Source organism: Coregonus lavaretus (genome assembly GCF_964263955.1).
Source record: "Coregonus lavaretus genome assembly, chromosome: 24".
Lineage (NCBI taxonomy): Eukaryota > Metazoa > Chordata > Actinopteri > Salmoniformes > Salmonidae > Coregonus > Coregonus lavaretus.
Window position 1 is genome coordinate 17,741,866 of NC_140011.1, and position 27,314 is coordinate 17,769,179.

The following is a 27,314-nucleotide window of genomic DNA, read 5'->3' on the forward strand; positions in this document are numbered from 1 at the left end:
AGGAGGAGGAATGCTGCCAATGACCCTAAGAACACCATCCCCACCGTCAAACATGGAGGTGGAAACATTATGTTTTTCTGCTAAGGGGACAGGACAACTTCACCGCATCAAAGGGACGATGGACGGGGCCATGTACCGTCAAATCTTGGGTGAGAACCTCCTTCCCTCAGCCAAGGCATTGAAAATGGGTCGTGGATGGGTATTCCAGCATGACAATGACCCAAAACACACGGCCAAGGCAACAAAGGAGTGGCTCAAGAAGTAGCACATTAAGGTCCTGGAGTGGCCTAGCCAGTCTCCAGACCTTAATCCCATAGAACATCTGTGGAGGGAGCTGAAGTTTCGAGTTGCCAAACGTCAGGCTCGAAACCTTAATGACTTGGAGAAGATCTGCAAAGAGGAGTGGGACAAAATCCCTCCTGAGAAGTGTGCTAACCTGGTGGCCAACTACAAGAAACATCTGACCTCTGTGATTGCCAACAAGGGTTTTGCCACCAAGTACTAAGTCATGTTTTGCAGAGGGGTCAAATACTTACTTCCCTCATTAAAATGCAAATCAATTTATAACATTTTTGACATGCGTTTTTCTGGATTTTTTTGTTGTTATTCTGTCTCTCACTGTTCAAATTAACCTACCATTAAAATGATAGACTGATCATGTCTTTGTCAGTGGGCAAACATACAAAATCAGCAGGGGATCAAATACTTTTTTCCCTCACTGTACATATTTTTGCCTCTAAAAATAAAAGTTACATTCAAACATTTTCAAAATATGGAAGATTATTCATTTGAAAATCCCCAATTCAAACAGAGTTGACATTAGAATGAAATTTTACGTTGACAAAAATGGAATTTTCTTCTTCATTCAAGTGGTATACACAGTAGTTGCTTTATGACTCTACAACCTAGTTAAATTACATTTACATTTACGTCATTTAGCAGACGCTCTTATCCAGAGCGACTTACAAATTGGTGCAATCACCTTATGATAGCCAGTGGGACAACCACTTTACAATTTATTTATTTTAATTTTTCTAATTGTTGTAATTTTTTGAGTATATTTTAAATTTTAATTTGTTTTATATATATATATATATATATATATATATATATATATATATATATATATATATTTTTTTTTTTTTGTGGGGGTGGGGTAGGGGGGGGTAGAAGGATTACTGTCATACTATCCCAGGTATTCCTTAAAGAGGTAGGGTTTCAAGTGTCTCCGGAAGGTGGTCAGTGACTCCGCTGTCCTGGCGTCGTGAGGGAGCTTGTTCCACCATTGGGGTGCCAGAGCAGCGAACAGTTTTGACTGGGCTGAGCTGGAACTGTGCTTCCGCAGAGGTAGGGGGACCAGCAGGCCAGAGGTGGAAGAATGCAATGCCCTCGTTTGGGTGTAGGGACTGATCAGAGCCTGAAGGTAAGGAGGTGCCGTTCCCCTCACAGCTCCGTAGGCAAGCACCATGGTCTTGTAGCAGATGCGAGCTTCAACTGGGAAGGTTGAACACCAGACGGGCTGCAGCTTTCTGGATGAGTTGTAGGGGTTTAAAGGCACAGGCAGGGAGCCCAGCCAACAGCGAGTTGCAGTAATCCAGACGGGAGATGACAAGTGCCTGGATTAGGACCTGTGCCGCTTCCTGTGTAAGGTAGGGTCGTACTCTGCGAATGTTGTAGAGCATGAACCTACAGGATCGGGTCACCGCTTTGATGTTAAATCTAACATATTTGAACCAAAATTAATATTCTATCTTAATCTCAGGCAGATGGAGTTGACAGTTTATGGTTGTGACCATGGTGATTCCAATATTGTTTGTTTAAATCTCTCAAAAGTATAGAATTTTTTGGGGGTCCTTATAGCTGACCCTGCTCATTCCTGATTAATTTAGGATTTTAGACAAATCTGACGGAGTTCACCAAATCTCCGGACACATTTCTTTGGAATTACAGTTTTGAGAGAAATAAGTCACAGAGGGCAATTGCAAGAAACTACATAAAATTGGGATCCTTTGCACCGGACAAAGGCATTTCCAGGCATAGAGTAGACATGGAAATTAGTAATATTGAAAGTATTTAGAAAATTCCCCTAAATGTAAATTTTAAGATCAACCAATGCAACAAAAGGATACAACATATTTTACAAACAAAAATAACGTTTCCCTGCCGGATAAGGATTGTCCTGACTTTCAAGCATGTCTGAGCTAATTTCCTGCTATTCTACACATTTTGTCATGATGCTGAGAGAAAATGTTGCAGTTTCAAAGTACATTTCCTATCATTCAAAACATTTATTGTATGGCTTATGACGTGTTCATATGCTATCTGGGGGGCCCGACCTCCGGGGGTCCCCAACCAAAAAACCTAAACCAAATCATGGGCTCCGACCTTGGGGGGCTGCGGGACTTTGTGCTACGCCAGTGTCTTCTACTCACACCGGTGAGATCTTTACCAAAGCAATTTCTTAAGTGTACATTGCAAGTCTATCTAGGAATACATTTATAATAACTCATTGGGCTTATCGTGTAACCTTGTCAGAATTTTCGAGCATTCAAAGGGAAGGGGAAAGCTCAACTCAGCATTGAGAAAGCCCATCCTGAATGCCCATCTCAAATGACACACATGCATCATATGTCGTATGCATTTCTATGGCCATAGAAAATAATGCATATTTGGACATGCATTTGACTGTATGTAACGGCTTTTGCAAGTACTAAGTCAATCAACAGTGTTTTCATTGGAGCTATTGTTAAACCATTGAAGATACTGTATGAAAAACAGTACTCCTATGAAAATGTGCATCTTGTCTGACTGCACACATGTACTATATGAAGTATAGACACATGATCAGTTGGTCGCAGGGGATGGTAAGTATTTTACTGTGTTAGCATTGAAGGATCATAGTATCATAGGTAGCATGTATCTGTGCAATGATGTTTTTGCTTGTTCTGTGGGATAACCATACATCCCTCCATTGCACCTTAATTTCATTCTCTCACTTCTTCGCGGACTCAGGTTTTGGCACGTTTGTTCCTTAAAATGGAGGGAGTCATTTTTTACATGGGGTTGGGGTTCTTGACGACTCGATAGAGCAACATTTCCTTTGTGTGTGTGATTGGTAAGGTCATACAACTGACCTGGATAACCTTGTGAATGTGTGTGCTGCTAAGATGAATCACAACATGGTTACACAAAAGTTTATAATCAAATATAAAATCAAATCAGTTTATTTCTCACATGCACAGGATACAGCAGGTGTAAACAGTATAGTGAAATACTTGCAAGCTCTTCCTCAACAGTTCGGTTATACTAAGTCATATAAAGAAATACACACGAGAAATAATAAAGTACACATGAAAATATAATAAATACACACGAGAATATACACGTTATATGACAAGATCAGTATCAGTACCAATCAATGAAAATGATACTGGTGGCAGTTGTGTAATCAGGGTTAAAGTGACAGCATTACTGACAATCTATATTATTTATTTAATCAATTTAAAAGTATCTGTTTCAACCTCTATTCCACTGAGATTTGTATTGATTGTTATGGAGAATTTGGACCTGTCTTGTTTTGTGTAAGCTTGTGGTTATACATCTATGGGGGCTTCAGAAGACGTTGATACATGTATGTTGTATTATAGTTAATAGCTATAGTCACAGCTACAGACACACAGCAGAGGAAAACAGAACCTGAAAAACAAACTCCAAAACTACCTCTGATGCTCAGGTCTCTTCTACCTGTTCTCATTCTATGGTAGCATCCCAAATGGCACCCTATTATCTTTATAGTGCACTACTGTTGACCAGAACCCAATGGGCCCCAGTCAAAAGTAGTGCACTATAAAGGGAATAGGGTGCCATTTGGGACACAATCCTTGTCTATTTCTCTGCACTCTACCATGTTGATAGTTCAGGCGTCACATTAGGAGTGATGTGAAGGTTGGAGCTGTGGACTTGTGTGGCTCCCTCCCTGGTGAATTGTGTTTCCTGGTGTTGCACGGCCTTGGAACCTTGCTCTGTGTTTGAGTCGATCCCCAAATGCTCTCAGAACTCAATGCTACCTATGTATGATCATTATACAAGGTTGCGTAGGTGTGTAAGAGTGTCAGAGACAGAGCGAGGGAGAGGGAGCGAGAGAGAGAGACTGTGATGTAAAAAGGTAGTAACAATGTGAATGCCTGGGTCTTGAGCCCTCTGTGAGGTTTGTTTTCTTACTATGTGTACATAATACTGTCCTGCCATCTCCATAAAGAAACCACTCAAACAATGAAAGTCAAGGAAATCAATCATTGTTCAATGCAGTGTTTCTCTATGCATGTTGTTGTAATGTGTGGGTATTTTGATGGATTCCTTTCCATGCATAGAACACATGTTTTGAAGCTTACAGTAGCCTACAGTGCACATGCTATGTTTATGCTTACTATACACAACATAATGGAAAGCTGTTGTTGCATTGAATTAGTTAGAATTTGTTTTTGAAGAATATGCCTACCAGTTGATGTCAGTTGGCAGACTTTCAGTAATTCAGGGCTGGTGTAGCATATCCATTGACTTAAAATGTCATTATAATAGATTTATACACAACAACACATTGACCCAGTTTATTTGATGATATTGCCTTGATTCGATTCCTATTTGATATGTGTTTCACGTACAGCACTGTACGCTTATCGTCCCGTTTCATCTGCTGTGACCACTAGAGTCACTACACTCCAACCTGGATGGAAGCCCATGTATCTGATTCTGAACGTCCTTTCTGTCCTCTCTCAAGCCAGATGTCTTCAGTTTGACTTAATGTGTTCATTGTTCTTTCTCCAAGGTTTAATTTCGAAGAGGAGACGCCGACGACCAACTTCGATACCTTCCCGGCGGCCATTCTCACCGTCTTCCAGGTACACCCTGTCTCTACTTCTCTCCTTTTAATTAACCAACTCGTTTGGGCTTTTACTTTGGAGCTCTTTCCTTTGGAATGTTGGACTAGTTGAGAGAATTGTGTATTGAACAAAGGTAATTTGCAATTATTGGAATGTAGTGGTCTGTGTACTCTGTCTCTTTGTCTCCAAATGACTCATCTTTCTATTAGCATGTGTTATACTTTTGAAAGTAATAACGGCTGAACTTTTGACCCTGCAGTATAACTCAATGTCTTGTAAATTTATTATGAATTATGAATGATTTCATCTCTCCATGATCAACGTCAGATTCTGACTGGCGAGGATTGGAATGCAGTGATGTATCATGGCATTGAGTCCCAGGGGGGCGTGCGGCGGGGAATGTTCTCCTCAGTCTACTTCATCGTCCTCACACTCTTTGGAAACTGTATCCTCTCTGACCCTAAGTCGTGCCACTGCATGGATATCAGAGATTTCATCTGCATGAAACATTAATGGAGCGAAATAGAAATATCTCATGTCATGAAAGAACACTGGAGAGAAGTGCTGTAATGAGAGCTATACATTTTGAACATTTATTTCTGGCGGGGGGGGCATGCTCCCGGATCCCCCTAAAAGGGTTCCTCCAGTGAATTCTGAGTTTGAGTGATACTGTAACCCTTTTTAATGGCATGCCATCCAGTCTATTGCTGATGGTCAAAGTGTTTGGTTGCAATGTACCATGGATTAGCCGTGAAAGCCACTACTGTTGTGTCAAGGTTTTTCCTGAGCTTAGTTCCAACCAGACACGCTCCTGAACGTCTTCTTGGCTATCGCCGTCGACAACCTCGCCAATGCACAGGAGCTCACCAAGGTAAGGCTGAGGAACCATGTCCTACCCTGGGAACCTTTTCTGTTAGATTTCTTTCTGAATAAAATGACCCTTGGTTACCCATCCCTTCTGGTTTATTGGTCCAGGATGAGGAGAAGCAGGAGGAAGAAGCCAATAAGAAGCTGGCCCTGCAGAAGGCCATGGAGGTGAAGGAGGTCAGCCCCATGTCAGCAGCCAACATCTCCATCGCTGCGTAAGTCTAGTGTTCCAGCCCGCCCCCCCGCTCTCCAAACATGGTCTCTTCCTTCCGTGTTCCCTCCCATTCTGACACCAGCCTGTCGTTATACTGTGAAGTATCAGATATAGCTGGTTCTGCCCTTTGTCAATGTGCTGTTGATGTTGGTGTCTTGGCTCTGCACACTGTCTCTCAATGTATCTCTGTTGTGATATTGCCTCTGTCCATGTGCATTCTCCTAACTACACGATTGACATGTCTGCATGGCGGCAGGTAGCCTATCGGTTAAGAGCATTGGGTCAGTAACCGAAAGGTCGCTGGTTCAAATCCCGGAGCCGACTAGGTGAAAAATCTGTCTGTGCCCTTGAGCAAGGAACTATACCCGAACTGCTCCTGTAAGTTGCTCTGGATAAGAGTGTCTGCTAAATGACTAAACTGTAAACTGCCGTGTATATGTTTCTGTCTATGTGTGTGCTTTGACTACAATCCTTCTCTTACCCCCTGTTCCCCATCTGATTGGCTTACAGAACTGGGAGCCCCTCTGTTATCCTCCTCCCATACTGAGGTGGAACAGGTGACCCAGACAACGTCTCAAATGGCACCCTATTCCCTATATGTGCCATTTGGTATACAACACCAATTAGATATTGACACGAGTGGATGCTTGATCGGAAACTGATCTCCAATCAGCATTAGTTACCTCGGCCTTTCGGTCTCATTTAGTGAGTCATCTACTAGAGTCTGATGGAGTCAATCAGAACATTGTCAACATTAACAATCTCCTATAACCTATTTACTGTATCTAACCACACAGCCATGCCCTCTCCCCACTGGTATTGGCTTTAGGACTAATTAATCAATAGTGTGGTTTTCAGCATTAAGGATGCCATTATGTATTAGGTAAGAGATGAGCTTGGCCCTCTATTGACAACATTTTGATGGTCAATAAGTCATTGGTTTGTACATGACCAATCATCAGTAATGTCAGTCTCAGCCCAGGTGGGACACATGGTCTATTAGATGTATATGACATGGCCTCTGTGTCCTGACTGTGACCACAATGACCAGGACACATATTAATGCAGACACTCAAAGCAGGAATGCTGATCAGTTTTGCCTTTAAGATCATAATGAATAAAATGATATGGATAGGATGGACCTGATCCTAGATCAGCACTCCTACTCTGAGACACATTGTGGATACGGGCCCAGGTCAGAATAGTGGTTAGTTTAAGAAACCAAATCATTAAAATAATCAATAATTAATCTCTCATGGACAGATGAGCATTTGACCAAATTACGCCAGATTTTAGTTCTAGGTAAACCGAGATTAATAATAAATAAGCACATTTTAGATTGACAGTAGCCTACTGCATAAATCCTGATGATTACTTTGAAAATGCATTTGCCATTATATACTGTAGCAGAATTCATACGGTATCAGATTACATACTGTAACAGTTTACATACTGTATCAGATTACATACTGTAGTAGATTACATACTGTAGCAGATTACATACTGTAACAGATGACATACTGTAGCAGATTGCATGATCTTCATTTTGATCTTTGTAACGTAGAATGATTAAACCTTAACGATGTTCATTTGTTAGTCTATTTCAAAGCTGTGTTGATACAGGCCATTTCTGAGAGAATGTTTTATTTTAGATACACTACCGGTCAAAGGTTTGGACACACCTAATCATTCAAGGGTTTTTCTTTATTTTTAAAATGTTTTACATTGTAGAATAATAGTGAAGACATCAAAACTATGAAATAACATATGGAATCATGTAGTAACCAAAAAAGTGTTAAACAAATCAAAATATATTTTATATTTGATATTCTTCAAATAGCCACCCTTTGCCTTGATGACAGATTTGCACACACTTGGCATTCTCTCAACCAGCTTCATGAGGTATTCACCTGGAATGCATTTCAATTAACAGGTGTGCCTTCTAAAAAGTTAATTTGTGGAATTGATTTCCTTCTTAATGCGTTTGAGCCAATCAGTTGTGTTGTGACAAGGTAGGGGGGTAAACAGAAGATAGCCCTATTTGGTAAAAGACCAAGTCCATATTATGGCAAGAACAGCTCAAATAAGCAAAGAGAAACGACAGTCAAATCAAATCAAATTTACTTACAAGCCCTTAACCAACAATGAAGTTTTAAGAAAGAATACCAAAAAAATCATACGAAATAAAGGTAACAAATAATTAAAGAGCAGCAGTAAAAATAACAATAGCAAGGCAATATACAGGGGGTACCGGTACGGAGTCAATGTGCGGGGGCACCGGTTAGTCGAGGTAATTGAGGTAATATGTACATGTATGTAGAGTTATTAAAGTGACTATGCATAGATAATAAACAGAGAGTTGCAGCAGAGTAAAAGAGGGGGGGGGGGGGGGGGGTATTATGGCTTGGGGGTAGAAGCTGTTTAGAAGCCTCTTGGACCTAGACTTGGCGCTCAGGTACTGCTTGCCGTGCGGTAGCAGTGAGAACAGTCTATGACTAGGGTGGCTGGAGTCTTTGACAATATTTAGGGCCTTCCTCTGACACCGCCTGGTATAGAGGTCCTGGATGGCAGGAGGCTTGGCCCCAGTGATGTACTGGGCCGTACGCACTACCCTCTGTAGTGCCTTGCGGTCGGAGGCCAAGCAGTTGCCATACCAGGCAGTGATGCAACCAGTCAGAATGCTCTCGATGGTGGTGCAGCTGTATAAACTTTTGAGTATCTGAGGACCCATGCCAAATCTTTTCAGTCTCCTGAGGGGGAATAGGTTTTGTCGTGCCCTCTTCACAACTGTCTTGGTGTGCTTGGACCATGTTAGTTTGTTGGTGATGTGGACACCAAGGAACTTGAAGCTCTCAACATGGTCCACTACAGCCCCGTCGATGAGAATGGGGGCGTGCTCGGTCCTCTTCTTTTTCCTGTAGTCCACAATCATCTCCTTTGTCTTGATCACGTTGAGTGAGAGGTTGTTATCCTGGCACCACACGGCCAGGTCTCTGACCTCCTCCCTATAGGCTGTCTCGTCGTTGTCTGTGATCAGGCCTACCACTGTTGTGTCATCGGCAAACTTAATGATGGTGTTGGAGTCGTGCCTGGCCATGCAGTCATGAGTGAACATGGAGTACAGGAGGGTACTGTGCACACCCCTGTGTGGCCCCTGTGTTGAGGATCAGTGTAGTGGATGTGTTGTTACCTACCCTTACCACCTGGGGTCGGCCCGTCAGGAAGTCCAGGATCCTGTTGCAGAGGGAGGTGTTTAGTCCCAGGGTCCTTAGCTTAGTGATGAGCTTTGAGGGCACAATGGTGTTGAACGCTGAGCTGTGGTTAATGAATACCATTCTCACATAGGTGTTCCTTTTGTCCAGGTGTGAAAGGGCAGTGTGGAGCACTATAGACATTGCATCATCTGTGGATCTGTTGGGGTGGTATGCAAATTGGAGTGGGTCTAGGGTTTCTGGGATAATGGTGTTGATGTGAGCCATGACCAGCCTTTCAAAGCACTTCATGGCTACAGACGTGAGTGCTACGGGTCGGTAGTCATTTAGGCAGGTTACCTTAGTGTTCTTGGGCACAGGCACTATGGTGGTCTGCTTGAAACATGTTGGTATTACAGACTCAGACAGGGAGAGGTTGAAAATGTCAGTAAAGACACTTTCCAGTTGGTCAGCGCATGCTTGAAGTACACGTCCTGGTAATCCGTCTGGCCCTGCGGCCTTGTGAATGTTGACCTGTTTAAAGGTCTTACTCTCATCGGCTACGGAGAGAGTGATCACACAGTGGTCCGGAACAGCTGATGCTCTCATGTATGTTTCAGTGTTACTTGCCTCGAAGCGAGCATAGAAGTAATTTAGCTCGTCTGGTAGGCTCGTGTCACAGCTCGCGGCTGTGTTTCCCTTTGTAGTCTGTAATAGTTTGCAAGCCCTGCCACTTTGACGAGCATCGGAGCCGGTGTAGTACGATTCGAGCTTAGTCCTGTATTGACGCTTTGCCTGTATGATGGTTCGTAGGAGGGCATTTCTTATAAGCTTCTGGGTTAGAGTCCCGCTCCTTGAAAGTGGCAGCTCTACCCTTTCGCTCAGTGCAGATGTTTCCTGTAATCCATGGCTTCTGGTTGGGGTATGTACGTTCAGTCACATGACGACGTCATCGATGCACTTATTGATGAAGCCAGTGACTGATGTGATGTACACCTCAATGCCATTGGAAGTCTCCCGGAACATGTTCCAGTCTGTCCACTTTTTTATTGACGAGTCACTGGTGCTTCCTGTTTTAGTTTTTGCTTGTAAGCAGGAATCAGGAGGATAGAATTATGGTCAGATTTGCCAAATGGAGGGCGAGGGATAGCTTTGTATGCGTCTCTGTGTGTGGAGTAAAGGTGGTCTAGAGTTTTTTCCCCCTCTGGTTGCACATTTAACATGCTGGTAGAAATTAGGTAAAACGGATTTAAGATTCCCTGCATTAAAGTCCCGGCCACTAGGAGAGCCGCCTCTGGATGAGCGTTTTTCTGTTTGCTTATGGCCTTATACAGTTCATTGAGTGCGGTCTTAGTGCCAGCATCGGTTTGTGGTGGTAAATAGACAGCTACGAAGAATATAGATGAAAACTCTCTTGGTAGATAGTGTGGTCTACAGCTTATCATGAGATACTCTACCTTAGGTTAGCAAAACCTTGAGACTTCCTTAGATATCGTGAACCAGCTGTTGTTTACAAATATACATAGACCGCCACCCCTTGTCTTACAAGATGCTGCTGTTCTATCCTGCCGATACAGTGTATAACCCGCAAGCTGTATGTTATTCATGTCTTCGTTAAGCCACGACTCGGTGAACCATAAGATATTACAGTTTTTTATGTCCCGTTGGTAGGATATACGTGCTTGTAGATCGTACACTTTATTATCAAGCTATTGTAAGTTGGCCAATAGTATCGATGGCAAAGGAAGATTAGCCACTCGTCGCCGGCTCCTTACCAGGCACCCGTATCGCGATATCTCTATTTCTTTCTACTGCGAATGACGGGGATGAGGGCCCTGTCGGGTGTCTGGAGCAAATCCCTCTCGTCCGACTCATTAAAGAAAAATTATTTGTCAATTTCAAGGTGAGTAATCGCTGTTCTGATGTCCAGAAGCTCTTTTCGGTCATAAGAGAAGGTAGCAGCAACATTATGTACAAAATAAGTTACAAACAATGCGAAAAAACACACAAAATAGCATGGTTGGTTAAGAGTCCATAAAACGGCAGCCCTCCCCTCCGGCGCCATGTTGCGTCCATCATTACTTTAAGACATGAAGGTCAGTCAATTCAGAAAATTTCAAGAACTTTGAAAGTTTCTTCAAGTGCAGTCGCAAAAACCATCAAGCAATATGATGAAACTGGCTCTCCTGAGGACCGCCACAGGAAAGGAAGACCCAGAGTTACCTCTGCCGCAGAGGATAAGTTAATTAGAGTTACCAGCCTCAGAAATTGCAGCCCAAATAAATGCTTCACAGAGTTCAAGTAACAGACACATCTCAACATCAACTATTCAGAGGGGATTGTGTGAATCATGCCTTCGTGGTCGAATAGCTGCAAAGAAACCACAACTAAAGGACACCAATAATAAGAAGAGACCTGCTTTGGCCAAGAAACACGAGCAATAGACATTAGACCGGTGAAATTGTGTCCTTTGGTCTGGAGTCCAAATTGGAGATTTATATTATGAAATATATTTTGATTTGTTTAACACTTTTCTATTTACTACATGATTTCATATGTGTTATTTCATAGTTTTGATTGCTTCATTATTATTCTACAATGTAAAAAATAGTACAAATAAAGAAAAACCCTTGAATGAGTAGGTGTGTCCAAACTTTTGACTGGTACTGTATCTGCATAATGTGCTATTTTACAAAGCTTTTTACTCTTGATGATGTGAATCCATAATCATATTTTATTCACAAAAGTAGTCATGACGTTTTTAACGAAGACCATTGTCTGTCTGATTGATCTAACGTTTGAAAGGCTTTGTAAACCCATTGTGGATTGAACTTTGTAAATCCACTTTGATACCATTTCTCTCATTACGTTGACTTGTGTTATTTCTTCAGAATGTTTTCAGTCTGATGTCTTTGGTAACACTTCAGTGAAGGGGTTTAGTATCTATTTTTTTATATTTTCCCCAATATTTGCATCTATTCCACTCCTGGTAGTCACTTGACCACATTATGTAACAGTGTGTGGTGTACAGTACCACAAAGTACAGTATTACAGGACTACAAACTATCTATACTGTGTATGCTACACTACTCCCATTGCTGAAGTGTTAACCACTACTATAGTTGTAGCTCTGTTAGACTAGTCCTTCGTGATCGTGGAGGGGACAGGTGGACAGACAGACAGACACTTTATGGAGGAGTTTGACTGACTTCCACCTCTGCCCACCACATCCTTTTGGTTTGTGTCTCATCCTTTCTTCCTTTCTTTCATTTGTCTTTTTGTTTTATTTCTGCATGTGCAGTTTTGTAAAGCAAAATCGAGACGTACTCTCTCGCAGCTCGTCTGTCTCCAGCGTACATTCACCGTGAGTTTTTGCTCTCTGTTTCAATATTCTCACCCCCTCTCTTCTCCTCCCCCAAACCTGCCTCCCTCTGCTCCCCCGTTAGCCTTGCTCCTCCTCTTCTTTCCCCTCCTTCCAATTCTGAAAGGCCCTCTTCCCTCTCCCCATCCACTTCTCCATCTCTCCTTTAGCCTCATACTCCACCTAGCCTTCCCAATCCCTCTATTCATCACTCTCTCCATGAGTCCTCCAAGTGTTGAGATATGCTTGAAACTGGAGAATCCACTGGTGATTCACTGGTGGCTGTCACTATAGAGTGAGATTTTAAATAATGACACTTTTAAATAATGACACTGTGTGTATTTGGTTGCGTGCGTGCGTGTGTGTGTGTGTGTGTGTGTGTGTGTAAATGCTTGTGTGTGTAATGCCAGCGTGTAAATGCGTGTGTGTAAATGTGTGCATGTGTGTAAATGTGTATGTGTATTTCTGAATGTTGAATATGTAATTGTGCATAGTGCCAGGTTTCATCTGCACTGTGTTGACACCTGAAGTGATGAGTGTAACCTGAGCTTTAGAGTGAATACTTTTTATATAAATATATATTGTCTTGGTGCTCAGTCAATTCCCCAGACAGTTTTACAGCTTGTGTTTTTTATGCCCCTGGTATTTCTTTTTCAACACATTATGAGTGAGGGCCAAACTAAATAGTACAGTAGCCAAGTGGTAGTCTGCCAAACTAGACAATGAAATTGTCGATTTGCTGCTTACCTGACACTTCGTTATAATTTGTTACCAATTAGTAACAACACATATTTCTAAATGTTGTGGTGTGGTGCTGATGGTGCTAGTCTCTCTCTCTCTCTCTCTCTCTCTCTCTCTCTCTCTCTCTCTCTCTCTCTCTCTCTCTCTCTCTCTCTCTCTCTCTCGCTCTCTCTCTCTCTCTCTCTCTCTCTCTCTCTCTCTCTCTCTCTCTCTCTCTCTCTCTCTCTCTCTCTCTCTCTCTCTCTCTCTCTCTCTCTCTCTCTCTCTCTCTCTCTCTCTGTGTGTGTGTTTGTGTGTTTGTTTGTTTTGTGTGTGTGTGTGTGTGTTCACTGTGATTTCTCTCTCATAACAAGAGCACATCTTTCACTAACATGTCCGTTTGTCGCTGATATGTCTTTCTTACTTGTCTATGTTTTGCACACTTTGATTGTCTGTCTGTCTGTTGCTTTTTTGTCTGTCTGTTATCTTTTAGGAGTTTTATCTACTCCCCCGCCCGTCGAGTCTTGAGGTACAGGTGACACAAAGGATGCAATTTTTCTAGTCATACATACATACATAAGTCTGCACATACATTCATACTGTACACACAAATTCATATAGTCAACCACATCTAAAAACATATGTACATAGAAACCATCATTTAAATTATTCCTTAGGATCGTGACTTGTTCATATCATGATGATACCATCGAGATCCTATTAGATTTCTAGGGGGCTATGTCATAAACTCAAAGTTCCTGAACGGTATGAAAATGGCAGCCATTGTGGTCAGAGAGAAATCCAAACCAGTTTAATTGGAATGAATGGCAGTAGAGGAATAGGTGATGCATGTCCCTCTTTTACTTAATTAAGTAAGGCATGTGATATATCAGAAATTGTATTATAGAATTGTTGTCAACTTAAAATATTGTCATATAATTATTAATACAGTTTACACAGGTTGTCTGTATAAATAACCTCTAAAATATATGTAAACAGACCATCAATGTTTGTTTTCTTTTAAAGCTGTGAGTGTTATAATATGATACAATATCAGTACTTGATGCATTTATAACTTGTCTAAGTCCTATAATCAACTGATATCAACCAGTGTTTTGCTGTGGATTGACTGCATTGTTTGCATGGAATGTTGGCTGAGGGATATTGACAGTTACTTAGACAAATTATTTAAATCATTCCACTTAAACTGGCTGGCTAGCTATCTAACAAACATACTGTGCAGATAATCTTCAAATACATTGTTTTACTCAACATCTTATCACAGTGCTGGTTGACCACCGGCTTGCCAACCCCATTACCAAAACCACTGACCTTTTTTGTCCATTCTTGTATTCAAATTCCTAATTCTATGGATGTTACCATATCCCATGACAGAAGGAACACAAAGGGTTACTTGAAATCTATAATTTATCTCCCATCTCCACACTAATCCACTAGATTTTGGCCTTGGTATTAAAGGAAAGATTCACCCATTATGAATGTTATATTGTTTTCGTGCATCTCTAAGCGATGTTCTATTGATTCCCCGGGTTTTCATGTGTATCTGAGCTATTGCCGTTCAAGCATGCAGAAATACAGCCGGTATGATTAGTTTTGCTTCATATGATGCAAAACGCATCACACTGGCTGTGACAATTTGCGTTTTTAAAGTTGTATATCTTGAAAACTTGATTGCTGACATGCACAACATTTTGGGACAGTATCAACAGTGGACTACTCAAATAAATACCAAAATATAGTTTTTGAGTGGATAATTCCTTTAAGGTCACTTAAAACCAGCCCAATTTTTCCTGTTCTCCGTGTGTATTCAAATGTTCCAGTCTGTCATGCAAGATAGCTCACCTTTCGGAGAATAAAGTAACTAGAAGGTCAACATGTGAGGTATTTTTGGATACTGCTGGTAGGGGTGGAGATGACAGCTGGCAGACCCATTATGCAGGTCAGTACTGGCTACTCACAATACTGGAGAATTGTCATCCTTAACTGTTTCCATTCATAGTAGTAACTCACATGAATCGGTGAAGCAGGATTCATACGCAAGGAGAAAATGACATCATTCATGCAACCCATCACATGTTCTCACATGCCTGTTAGACCTCACAGAAAAGCATCACTATGGTAACCATGGTCCCTCAGACATGGCCATGGATTCCAAATGGCACCCTAATCCATAGTCCACTGCTTTTGACCAGGGCTCTGGCCAAAAGTAGTGCACTATATAAGGCTTAGGGTGCCATTTCAGACGCAGCCCATGTGTGAACCTGTAGAGGGTTTGGGTGAGCATGTTTACATTTGACAAATGACAAGTTTCCCTCCCCTTTCCTGTCCATCCACCCTGCAGTAAGGAACAGCAGAGAGCCAATAAGATGATGTCGGTGTGGGAGCAGCGTACCAACCAGCTGCGTCAAAACAACTTGAGGGCCAGCTCAGAGGCTCTGTTCAACGAGCTGGACCCAGAGGAACGCCTGCGTGTCTCCTCCGCCCTCCACCTGCGCCCCGAAATGAAGACCCACAACGACCGCCCCCTAGTTGTGGAGCCAGGCAATGGGGACAAACCCCGACCCCCCAAGGAGGACAGAGACGGAGCAGACCACCAGCAAGAGGGAGGAGACACCCACGGACCACAACTCCGCAAGCACCACCGCCACCGGGAGAGGAATGGGGAGAACGGGGAGAGCAGGCATCACACCCACCACAGCCGCAGTAGGGACCACTACCACCCAGGCGGGCCCCGGCCCAAAGAAGGCAAGGGGGAGAGGAGCCATAGTCGAGAGGGGGGCCAGGGCCACAGGCACCATCACCAGGCTGGATCCCCGGAGGAGGGGGTGAACGGAGGGGGGGAGGAGAGGGAGCACCACCACCACCACCACTCCCACAGACAGCCCCGAGAGGGGAACGGGGCCCTGGCTAACGGGGCCAGAGGGGAAAGGAAGGGCCGGGGGCACAAGGAGGGGAACGGAGAGGGGTACGGAGAGAGGAGGAGATACCGCTCCCGCATGGCCCAGTCAACTCTGGATGGAGAGGAGTGCAGAGAGAATGGAAAGAGAGATGGAGATAGGGACCAGGGACACAGGTGAGTGACCAGCACATTTTCAATGTGCTTTAGTGACATCTTTTTACTATTGTCAAGTCATCACCTCAGAGCTTCACTAATGTGCACTGGCTTGTTCTGCAGGGACAGACAGTTGGACGCTCAAGGGGAGAGCCTGGCCACCAGCCCAGTGCAGCCTTCTGCAGGTCTGCAGGCCGGAGAGAAGCAGGAGGATGCAGACAACCAGAAGAACAGCCACAGAGCCAGCCAGGCAGGCCTCAACAGCAACACTGTCCACATCCCTGTCACCATCACCGCCCTGCCCAGAGAGACCACCATCATACCCAGTCAGTACCCCAGTCAGTACCTCAGTCTGAACCTCAGTCAGTACCATAGTCAGTATCCCAGTCAGTATCCCAGTTAGTACCCCAGTTAGTACCCCAGTCAGTACCCCAGTCAGTACCCCAGTCAGTACCTCATTCTGTACCTCAGTCAGCAACCCAGTCAGTACCCCAGTCAGTACCACACTGTGTAATGCTCCTGTTAGCCATGGGCTGCAGGGGAAACACTTCAGTCAATATCTCTCTCTCTCTCTCTCTCTCTCTCTCTCTCTCTCTCTCTCTCTCTCTCTCTCTCTCTCTCTCTCTCTCTCTCTTTCCATCTCTCTCTCTTTCCATCTCTTTCCATCTCTCTCTCTCTCTCTCTCTCTCTCTCTCTCTCTCTCTTTCTCTCTCTCTCTGTCTGATAGTGAATAACATAGACTGTGAGAGCCTCCCCCTGAACGAGGAGAAGAAGAACTTGGAGGAGGATGAGGAAGAGCTGAAGAACGGCCCCAAACACATTCTTCCCTACAGCTCCATGTTTGTATTCGGACAGACCAACCCGTAAGTCAGGCCCTGAGACAGCGAACCTGCTGGCTCTAATTGATCTTGCTCATATCATGTGCAGTATAACAGTGATAATTCTACCTATAAAGGCAGTAAGACTTTTTCTGCATTATTGTATTGAGTCCAACTCAGTGTTCTGTTAGTGTTTTGGGAGGGTATGTTGAGTGAACTCAGTGAGATGACCTGTGCTGTGCTGTTCAGGGTGCGTCGGCTGTGTCACTACGTGGTGAACCTGCGTTACTTTGAGATGTGTATCCTGTCGGTCATCACCATGAGCAGCATAGCCCTGGCTGCTGAGGACCCTGTGCAGGCCAATGCACCCCGCAATAACGTGAGTCCTGCAAGTGCACACACACACATACACACACACAGGCATGCACACAGGCGGGCATACACACACACACACTGGGCTGCTGGGTATTTGGGTCCTTTACAGGTACAGAGGCGTGAGGAGCAGTCCCTACTAGCGCTAAAGGAATTTGGACTTAGATTGCCTCCAAATCCCACAACCCCCTCTGGTCCTCATTCCGACTGACTGACTAACTGACTGACTAGCTGATTCATTATGCCTGATTGAGCTGACAGAAGCTTCTAGAAATTCTGCTAATATCACCTGACAGTTAGACTGTGTGAGAGTGCACAGTATTTCTGTAAAGTATTTTTGAGTTCATTTGGGTCTTCAAAAAGACAGGCGTAACTTATTAGCATTCTAGTGAAGGGCTCAGTTGGAACAAACATGAGCTGAGTGCTGCTAAGGCTATTGCCTGCTTTTTGATTTTGATTTATTAGGATCCCCATTAGCCGACGCCAATGGCGACAGCTAGTCTTACTGGAGTCTGTACAGTACCAGTCAAAAGTTTGGACACACCAACTCATTCAAGGGTTTTTCTTTATTTTTACTATATTCTACATTGTCGAATAATAGTGAAGACATCAAAACTATGATATAACACATATGGAATCTTGTAGTAACCAAAAAAGTGTTAAAGAAATCATAATATATACCAAGAGTGTGCAAAGCTGTCATCAAGGCAAATGGTGGCTACTTTGAAGAATCTAAAATCTAAAATATGTTTTGATTTGTTTAACACTTTTTTGGTTACTACATGATTCCATATCTGTTATATCATTGTTTTGATGTCTTCACTATTATTCTACAATGTAGAAAATAGTAAAAATATAGAAAAACCCTTGAAAGAGTTGGTGTGTCCAAACTTTTGACTGGTACTGCACATGCCAGTCATACACACAACAAGTAGGTCACACGGGGGAGAGGCGTTGTGCCTTGAGGTGTTGCTTTATTTGTTTTTTGAAACCAGGTTTGCTGTTCACTTTCATTTATGTCTTGGGGAAGAGTAAAGAAGACAGGCTGTGTGACTTCTGACAGAAGGTTCAATCATTTCTCACCATCATGTCCTCTTGCAGGTGCTCAAATATCTGGACTACGTCTTCACAGGAGTGTTCACCTTTGAGATGGTGATTAAGGTGAGAGGTCAATGTCATACTGGGGAACGTGTTGGAAATGGACATTGGACAGTTTCCTCAGTTTGAATAGCATACACAGAGGTACTCTCTGAGGTTGCAGCTCAAAATAACAGCACTGCAAAGCTGCCTCAAGGTGGAAGTAAGATATCTGGTTCCTTTTTAAGTACTACATCCAATGTCAGGGCTCTTTACTGGAGTGGTAACTTTTATCCCTTGGACACTTACACTGTTTTAGAGGGTGAGATTGCAAACTGTTAGTACTAGTAGTTTAATGGGGATCATCTTCCCTATATATTCAATCATCTTCCCTATACAGTGGGGGAAAAAAGTATTTAGTCAGCCACCAATTGTGCATGTTCTCCCACTTAAAAAGATGAGAGAGGCCTGTAATTTTCATCATAGGTACAAGTCAACTATGACAGACAAATTGAGAAAGAAAAATCTTAGAAAATCACATTGTAGGATTTTTAATGAATTTATTTGCAAATTATGGTGGAAAATAAGTATTTGGTCAATAACAAACAGGCAAGATTTCTGGCTCTCACAGACCTGTAACTTCTTCTTTAAGAGACTCCTCTGTCCTCCACTCGTTACCTGTATTAATGGCACCTGTTTGAACTTGTTATCAGTATAAAAGACACCTGTCCACAACCTCAAACAGTCACACTCCAAACTCCACTATGGCCGAGACCAAAGAGCTGTCAAAGGACACCAGAAACAAAATTGTAGACCTGCACCAGGCTGGGAAGACTGAATCTGCAATAGGTAAGCAGCTTGGTTTGAAGAAATCAACTGTGGGAGCAATTATTAGGAAATGGAAGACATACAAGACCACTGATAATCTCCCTCGATCTGGGGCTCCACGCAAGATCTCACCCCGTGGGGTCAAAATGATCACAAGATCGGTGAGCAAAAATCCCAGAACCACACGGGGGGACCTAGTGAATGACCTGCAGAGAGCTGGGACCAAAGTAACAAAGCCTACCATCAGTAACACACTACGCCGCCAGGGACTCAAATCCTGCAGTGCCAGACGTGTCCCCCTGCTTAAGCCAGTACATGTCCAGGCCCGTCTGAAGTTTGCTAGAGTGCATTTGGATGATCCAGAAGAGGATTGGGAGAATGTCATATGGTCAGATGAAACCAAAATAGTACTTTTTGGTAAAAACTCAACTCAACTCTCACCTACTGTGAAGCATGGGGGTGGAAACATCATGCTTTGGGGCTGTTTTTCTGCAAAGGGACCAAGACGACTGATCCGTGTAAAGGAAAGAATGAATGGGGCCATGTATTGTGAGATTTTGAGTGAAAACCTCCTTCCATCAGCAAGGGCATTGAAGATGAAACGTGGCTGGGTCTTTCAGCATGACAATGATCCCAAACACACCGCCCGGGCAACGAAGGAGTGGCTTCTTAAGAAGCATTTCAAGGTCCTGGAGTGGCCTAGCCAGTCTCCAGATCTCAACCCCATAGAAAATCTTTGGAGGGAGTTGAAAGTCTGTGTTGCCCAGCGACAGCCCCAAAACATCACTGCTCTAGAGGAGATCTGCATGGAGGAATGGGCCAAAATACCAGCAACAGTGTGTGAAAACCTTGTGAAGACTTACAGAAAACGTTTGACCTGTGTCATTGCCAACAAAGGGTATATAACAAAGTATTGAGAAACTTTTGTTATTGACCAAATACTTATTTTCCACCATAATTTGCAAATACATTCATTAAAAATCCTACAATGTGTTTTTCTGGATTTTTTTCCTATTTTTTTCTGTCATAGTTGACGTGTACCTATGATGAAAATTACAGGCCTCTCTCATCTTTTTAAGTGGGAGAACTTGCACAATTGGTGGTTGACTAAATACTTTTTTCCCCCACTGTATCTTCAACTCTGTGTGTAGATGATAGACCTGGGACTGCTCCTCCATCCTGGTTCTTACTTCCGCGACCTGTGGAACATCCTGGACTTTATCGTGGTCAGCGGAGCTCTGGTGGCATTCGCCTGCTCGTAAGTACACACTTACATTGTATGTTCCTATGGCAGCTGTAGAAGAGGTTAAAGTGGCAATCTGGGATTCCAAAAACAACAAATCAGTCACCTCACCACTTGTTTTGGGTAACAGCTGAGGGATGGGGCTGGAGAAATGTAACCCCTTTCGAATTCAAAGAGAACCATGGATGCAAGGACTGTTTTAAAACTATACAGTTCCCCCAAACATTCTCCAAAGCCAACCACTCTGTACACCTCTCAGGAGCTCCAAACTCCCTTGCCTGTGATTATTTTGTCTAAATTGTTGCTCAAACTCTTCTCTTAGCTTATCATAACCCCCCTCCTATCTGTGTACTAATGCCGCGTGTGTGATTTGATCAATGAGCGTGAGGTTGAGCTGGGGAGGGGGGCACCGTGGGTTCCTCATAGTGCTAATGTACAGCTGTTCCTCTCTCCCTCCCTGGGGTACTGAGACGGAAAGTCATCAGGTGCTTCTATGGCAAGTAACACACACACACAGTCTCAGACATACACACACAGAAGCACAAGCACACACACATACACACACAAAGACAATAAAGGAAGGTGAAAACCAGTATTTTCAAGCATGCCGACCAGCCATCTGCATCTCTGGAGTAAAAGGAAATGGTGTTTTCTCTGCCAGCTCATTCAATTGTTTTGCACCCAGTGGTGTCACGATGGGGCTAATGTGTAATAATCTCTGAAGTAGCAAATTGTACCACATCTCTATTGCAGTTGTTTTTCTTCTCTCTCCTTCTAGCCTATTCTCTCTTTTTCTGGGCAGTAGCCTACTGTGTATTGATGGTTTCCTCTGTGGTTTTCTGTGTCGCTGACTCTGTCTCTTTCCCCTTTCTTTCAAACTGTCCCTCCATCTTTCTCTTTTGTGGCTTGGATTGCTTTCAGGAGCTTCATGGGGTAATGCCTTTGTGATTGCCTGCATTCTTGCTTGTCCCTGTCTGTGTCGTCTTTCTTGCCCGTTTACTTGTCTGTCTGTCTATCATTGCCTGTCCATACGAGGCAGCGGGGCCTATGTCCAGTGTATACTGTAGGTATGTAGTGTAGCATGACTGCAGCCAGCAGCCTCACTCTCATTGCTCAGTCCATTTGCTTAACTAGCCTATATATCTATAGATTCACATTTAGATAGACAGATAGATAGATGGCACTCTCAGATGTGTCTCTTGTCGAATGTCATGTCTTCTCTTCCTTGATGTCATCACACTGGAAAACCTCCTGTCAGGAAAAAAAAAAGTCCCAAATGGCACCCTATTCCCTATATAGTGCACTTATTTTGACCAGGTCCCATATGGCTCTGGTCAAAAGTAGTGCACTATGTATGGTTTCATTTGGGACGTAGCCTATGTCTTCTTGTCAGAAACCCCCTAAAGCTGTCATTTTCACATCAGTCTATGTTATGTTTCTTCTCTTTTTTGCTCTTGACTTGAAGTGAGTTAAATGCTTCCGTTTGCTTGTCATTATTTGTCTCTTACTGATGTGTTTTAATGTTCAGTATTAAGTCTTAAGGCTAACTAACGCCAGCCACTATATCTCTTCCTCTCTTCAACAGCATTATTAATACTGTCTTAATGTGGCTTAAAGTATTTATTTTGCTTAGTGTTTCTGTATATTTCTGCCTTTTCTTTGTCTCTATGAAGCAGACATCATTTCTTCTGTGCTTTTTGTTTGTTCTATGTGGTTTATGACGTGTTTGTGTGTGTTCTGTTTATTATTGCTTTTCTTCATCAGATCGCAACAAAGTGTGGCCAGGTGGGGACCAACACTCTCTATTATTGACCCCTGACCCCAAAGCCCCATCCTCCCAAAACTGTTCCCCATCAACCTCCCCCATTGCGTTCCAATGCTCTCACTCTCTGTCCTGCACTGGGCAGGATACCCATCCCCCCTCTTACCCTCTCAGTGAACCAAGCCCAGTCCCAATGAGGGACTATTGGAGACTCTTCTCGATAGCTTTCAGAAGAAAATCACTAATCATATTAAACCCTGTCTCTTGTTGCCATTGTGTGCCGACATGCCAAAGTAAAGAACGGTTGTACAATGCCAACATACCCAAGAATTACAGTAAATCAAATCAATATTAACAAACTGTGTCATCAGAAATTCACATTTCACATACAAACATCCTTACCTAATCATCATCATCATAAATATTGAAGGAGTTCGTGAGAAGATCAGGGAGGGAGAATCATGTTTCCCCTTCTTATTTGGCCTTGGGTGGAAACAACAGAAAGAGCAGAAGGTTGGGAGTAATACCCACTGGGAGGCAGATGATTGGAAGACAGATATCCCCATCCGTAAACAGGAAATGCTGCGCGCTCTCTTTCGGAAAGGGGCAGCTGAGAACGCTGTAGTCATGGTGACCGAGGATAACCTCCTTGCGTCTGGCTGCTGCTCACACGAGGCAAATCAGGGATGATCTAAGCTACTTTGATGTGAACACACACACACATCTATCCTTTCTGCCCACGGCTCTTCTGAAAGCTATTGGGGAATGGTTCACTCGTTCACTCGCCATCTAGACGTGTTGAGACCCTGGACTGACACAGGCGGGGGTTGACTTACCGGATTGCATGCCAGGGTAACCCGATCTTCAGAGCATGACTGTTGCATGCCAGTGTATTAGACCTAAAGCTCCCATTGGGTAAGAAAAAGTCAACACGCCCATTCTGTGTGGAACCATGCTTCTGTTTTCTCTCGTTACTGAGGTATATTGTGTCCACTGAATACAAATAGACTAACTCATTAATGCCTCAGTCCTCACTTGAGATATGTGCATGTACTGTATAGCTCCAGCTTATCTGCCCATCTTCCATTGATGTCTGTGTGTGATTTATTCAAAAGTGTGAGGTATGTACTTCAGTTCAGTATGTATCTCAAGTTATGATTCCAAACTGTATAGTGCAGTACATTGCACGGCGAGAGGGCATAGGCAAGCTTACTCTCTCACCCCCTCCAGCAGAATCATGGACAGGTTACAACTTTATTTTTAGTCTCTCAGTCCTCCTCAAACCCCCGCTGGCTGCCTGGGCCTTATTTTCAACTGAATTTAGAAGCTCCAGCCCCATCCATATTAGTGGACAAAGAGGACTTTTCTGATTTCTGCCTGTGTGAGCAGAGAGAGAGGATGGGGAAAGGGAAGTAGGGGGGAGAGATGGACCCTAGAGAGCTCTCTACAGATGAGTGTGGAGCCACAGGACTTATCAACCTGCTGGGGAGATGTAACCGGACACACATACAAACACCCACAAACGCGCTCAAACACACACGCATACACACACACGCACACATATTCAGAAGTATGTAAACTCATAATAAACACACACAAGGAAGGCCACACACAGAAGCATGTAAATGTGAAGCTCACATAAATACTCAGTTACATCTCTGGTTTTCCCTCCTGAATTTTTCCTGAATGTGTTTCTTTCAAAGACTCAATGTACAGAATCAATGTACAGAATGTACCATGAAATGGTGAGAGTATGGACAGTATGGATTGATATTTGCTTAGCCTACTGCATACATTTTTACTAAACAGTACATTTTAAATAGTGCGTAGGACGATTAGTACACAGTATGTAGTTTTAGTAAGTAGTAGTCAAGACAGATTTCGGACATGACCAATGTGTCGGTAGATTACTGTATTGACTTCACATTCACTGTCATTGACCAATGTCCTTCTGGCTCCTGAGGACAGTACGGTATATTGTCACTAACAGGTTCTAAATCATTGCTGTGTAACCTGCCACTGTAAAATGCACAGCACCAATGGCTAGGACAGCAGTGGTTCCTGCAAAGAAGCTTGTCCCTGACTCAGGGCTTGTTTCTTTGTGTCTTTTTCTGCTACTGTGTATGTCTGTGTTATTTAACAGAAATACCAGTGGATAGAAATTATTGAAACTGGTTACAAATGACGGAGTCACCCATGATTCACCAAATGATATTTTGAAGGAGGAAACAAAGTACTTTAAGCATATGTTTTAGTTTCAGTCGCCTCCATCTCCTCTAACTGAAGCAAATTGTAGAGATTTTTTTTCTATTGATAATGTAAAATTAACAGCCATGCAGAAATAATCATGTGAAGTGAAATTACAGAGGAGGAACTTCTGGATGCAATTAAAGACTTTAAGTTTGGGAAAACTCCAGGGTTGGATGGCATACCAGTCAAGGTATACCAAACCTTTTTTGATATACTCAGAGGACCGTTATTAGCATGTTTTAACCACTCCTATGTAAATGGTAGGTTATCAGACACTCAAGAAGAAGGTCTGATTTCATTATTACTGAAACAGGATACAAATGGAAAATATAAAGATCCAGTCCATTAAAAAAATTGGAGGCCCCTTACACTTCAGTGTTGTGATGCAAAAATTCTAGCAAAATGTATAGCGCATAGAATTAAAAAGGTATTGTCGGACATTATTCATTCTAATCAGACAGGTTATTACATGGGCGATACATTGGAGATAATATAAGGCAAGTACTGGAAACAATAGAACACTATGAAAAATCTGGGAAACCAGGCCTACTATTCATAGCAGACTTCGAAAAGGCACTTGATAAAGTACAACTGGGGTTTATATATAAATGCCTGGAGCATTTCAATTTTGGACAATCTCTTATAAATTGGGTTAAAATCATGTATAGTAACCCTAGGTTTAAAATAGTAAATAATGGCTATTTCTCAGAAAGTTTTAAACTGTCAAGAGGAGTGAAACAAGGTTGTCCACTATTTATTTTATTTATTTCACCTTTATTTAACCAGGTAAGCCAGTTGAGAGCAAGTTCTCATTTACAACTGCGACCTGGCCAAGATAAAGCAAAGCAGTGCGATAAAAACAACACAGAGTTACATATGAGGTAAAAAACATAAAGTCAAAAATACAACAGAAAATATATATACAGTGTGTGCAAATGTAGCAAGTTATGGAGGTAAGGCAATAAATAGGCTATAGTGCAAAATAATTACAATAGTATTAACACTGGAATGCTAGATGTGCAAGAGATTATGTGCAAATAGAGATACTGGGGTGCAAAAGAGCAAAATAAATAACAATATAGGGATGAGGTAGTTGGGTGGGCTAATTTCAGATGGGCTGTGTACAGGTGCAGTGATCGGTAAGGTGCTCTGACAACTGATGCTTAAAGTTAGTGAGGGAGATAAGAGTCTCCAGCTTCAGAGATTTTTGCAATTCGTTCCAGTCATTGGCAGCAGAGAACTGGAAGGAATGGCGGCCAAAGGAGGTGTTGGCTTTGGGAATGACCAGTGAGATATACCTGCTGGAGCGCAGACTACGGGTGGGTGCTGCTATGGTGACCAATGAGCTAAGATAAGGCAGGGATTTGCCTAGCAGTGATTTATAGATGGCCTGGAGCCAGTGGGTTTGACGACGAACATGTAGTGAGGACCAGCCAACAAGAGCGTACAGGTCACAGTGGTGGGTAGCGTATGGGGCTTTGGAGACAAAACGGATGGCACTGTGATAGACTACATCCAATTTGCTGAGTAGAGTGTTGGAGGCTATTTTGTAAATGACATCGCCGAAGTCAAGGATCGGTAGGATAGTCAGTTTTACGAGGGCATGTTTGGCAGCATGAGTGAAGGAGGCTTTGTTGCGAAATAGGAAGCCGATTCTAGATTTAACTTTGGATTGGAGATTCTTTATGTGAGTCTGGAAGGAGAGTTTACAGTCTAACCAGACACCTAGGTATTTGTAGTTGTCCACATACTCTAGGTCAGACCCGTCAAGAGTGGTGATTCTAGTCGGGTGGGCGGGTGCCAGCAGCGTTCGATTGAAAAGCATGCATTTAGTTTTACTAGTGTTTAAGAGCAGTTGGAGGCTACTGAAGGAGTGTTGTATGGCATTGAAGCTCATTTGGAGGTTTGTTAACACAGTGTCCAATGAAGGGCCAGATGTATACAAAATGGTGTCGTCTGCGTAGAGGTGGATCTGAGAGTCACCAGCAGCAAGAGCGACATCATTGATATACACGGAGAAAAGTGTCGGCCCAAGAATTGAACCCTGTGGCACCCCCATAGAGACTGCCATAGGTCCAGACAACAGGCCCTCCGATTTGACACACTGAACTCTATCTGAGAAGTAGTTGGTGAACCAGGCGAGGCAGTCATTTGAGAAACCAAGGCTATTTAGTCTGCCAATAAGAATGCGGTGGTTGACAGAGTCGAAAGCCTTGGCCAGGTCGATGAAGACGGCTGCACAGTACTGTCTATTATGAATCGCGGTTATAATATCGTTTAGGACCTTGAGCGTGGCTGAAGTGCACCCATGACCAGCTCGGAAACCGGATTGCATAGCGGAGAAGGTACAGTGGTATTCGAAATGGTCGGTGATCTGTTTGTTAACTTGGCTTTCAAATACTTTCGAAAGGCAGGGCAGGATGGATATAGGTCTGTAGCAGTTTGGATCTAGAGTGTCATCCCCTTTGAAGAGGGGGATGACCGCGGCAGCTTTCCAATCTCTGGGGATCTCAGACGTTATGAAAGAGAGGTTGAACAGACTAGTAATAGGGGTTGCGACAATTTCGGCGGCTAGTTTTAGAAAGAAAGGGTCCAGATTGTCTAGCCCAGCTGATTTGTAGGGGTCCAGATTTTGCAGCTCTTTCAAAACGTCAGCTG

The 27,314-nt window shown here is 43.1% G+C and overlaps 1 protein-coding gene across 1 annotated transcript in view; it reads left to right on the plus strand.

Annotated features, from left to right (window-relative positions):
- The window catches only part of LOC311099282 (voltage-dependent N-type calcium channel subunit alpha-1B-like), a gene marked incomplete at both ends in the record, with an annotated part of 253,927 nt that overhangs the window by 167,607 nt on the left and 59,006 nt on the right, over nucleotides 1–27,314 (plus strand). Inside the window, 12 exons of the mRNA XM_084139992.1 lie at nucleotides 4,826–4,898; nucleotides 5,208–5,325; nucleotides 5,684–5,751; nucleotides 5,856–5,962; nucleotides 12,454–12,516; nucleotides 13,727–13,762; nucleotides 15,596–16,327; nucleotides 16,430–16,632; nucleotides 17,034–17,169; nucleotides 17,374–17,503; nucleotides 18,598–18,657; nucleotides 20,553–20,659. Coding sequence (XP_083996118.1) covers nucleotides 4,826–4,898; nucleotides 5,208–5,325; nucleotides 5,684–5,751; nucleotides 5,856–5,962; nucleotides 12,454–12,516; nucleotides 13,727–13,762; nucleotides 15,596–16,327; nucleotides 16,430–16,632; nucleotides 17,034–17,169; nucleotides 17,374–17,503; nucleotides 18,598–18,657; nucleotides 20,553–20,659 — 1,833 coding nt within the window. The remainder of the gene's footprint in view (nucleotides 1–4,825; nucleotides 4,899–5,207; nucleotides 5,326–5,683; nucleotides 5,752–5,855; nucleotides 5,963–12,453; nucleotides 12,517–13,726; nucleotides 13,763–15,595; nucleotides 16,328–16,429; nucleotides 16,633–17,033; nucleotides 17,170–17,373; nucleotides 17,504–18,597; nucleotides 18,658–20,552; nucleotides 20,660–27,314) is intronic.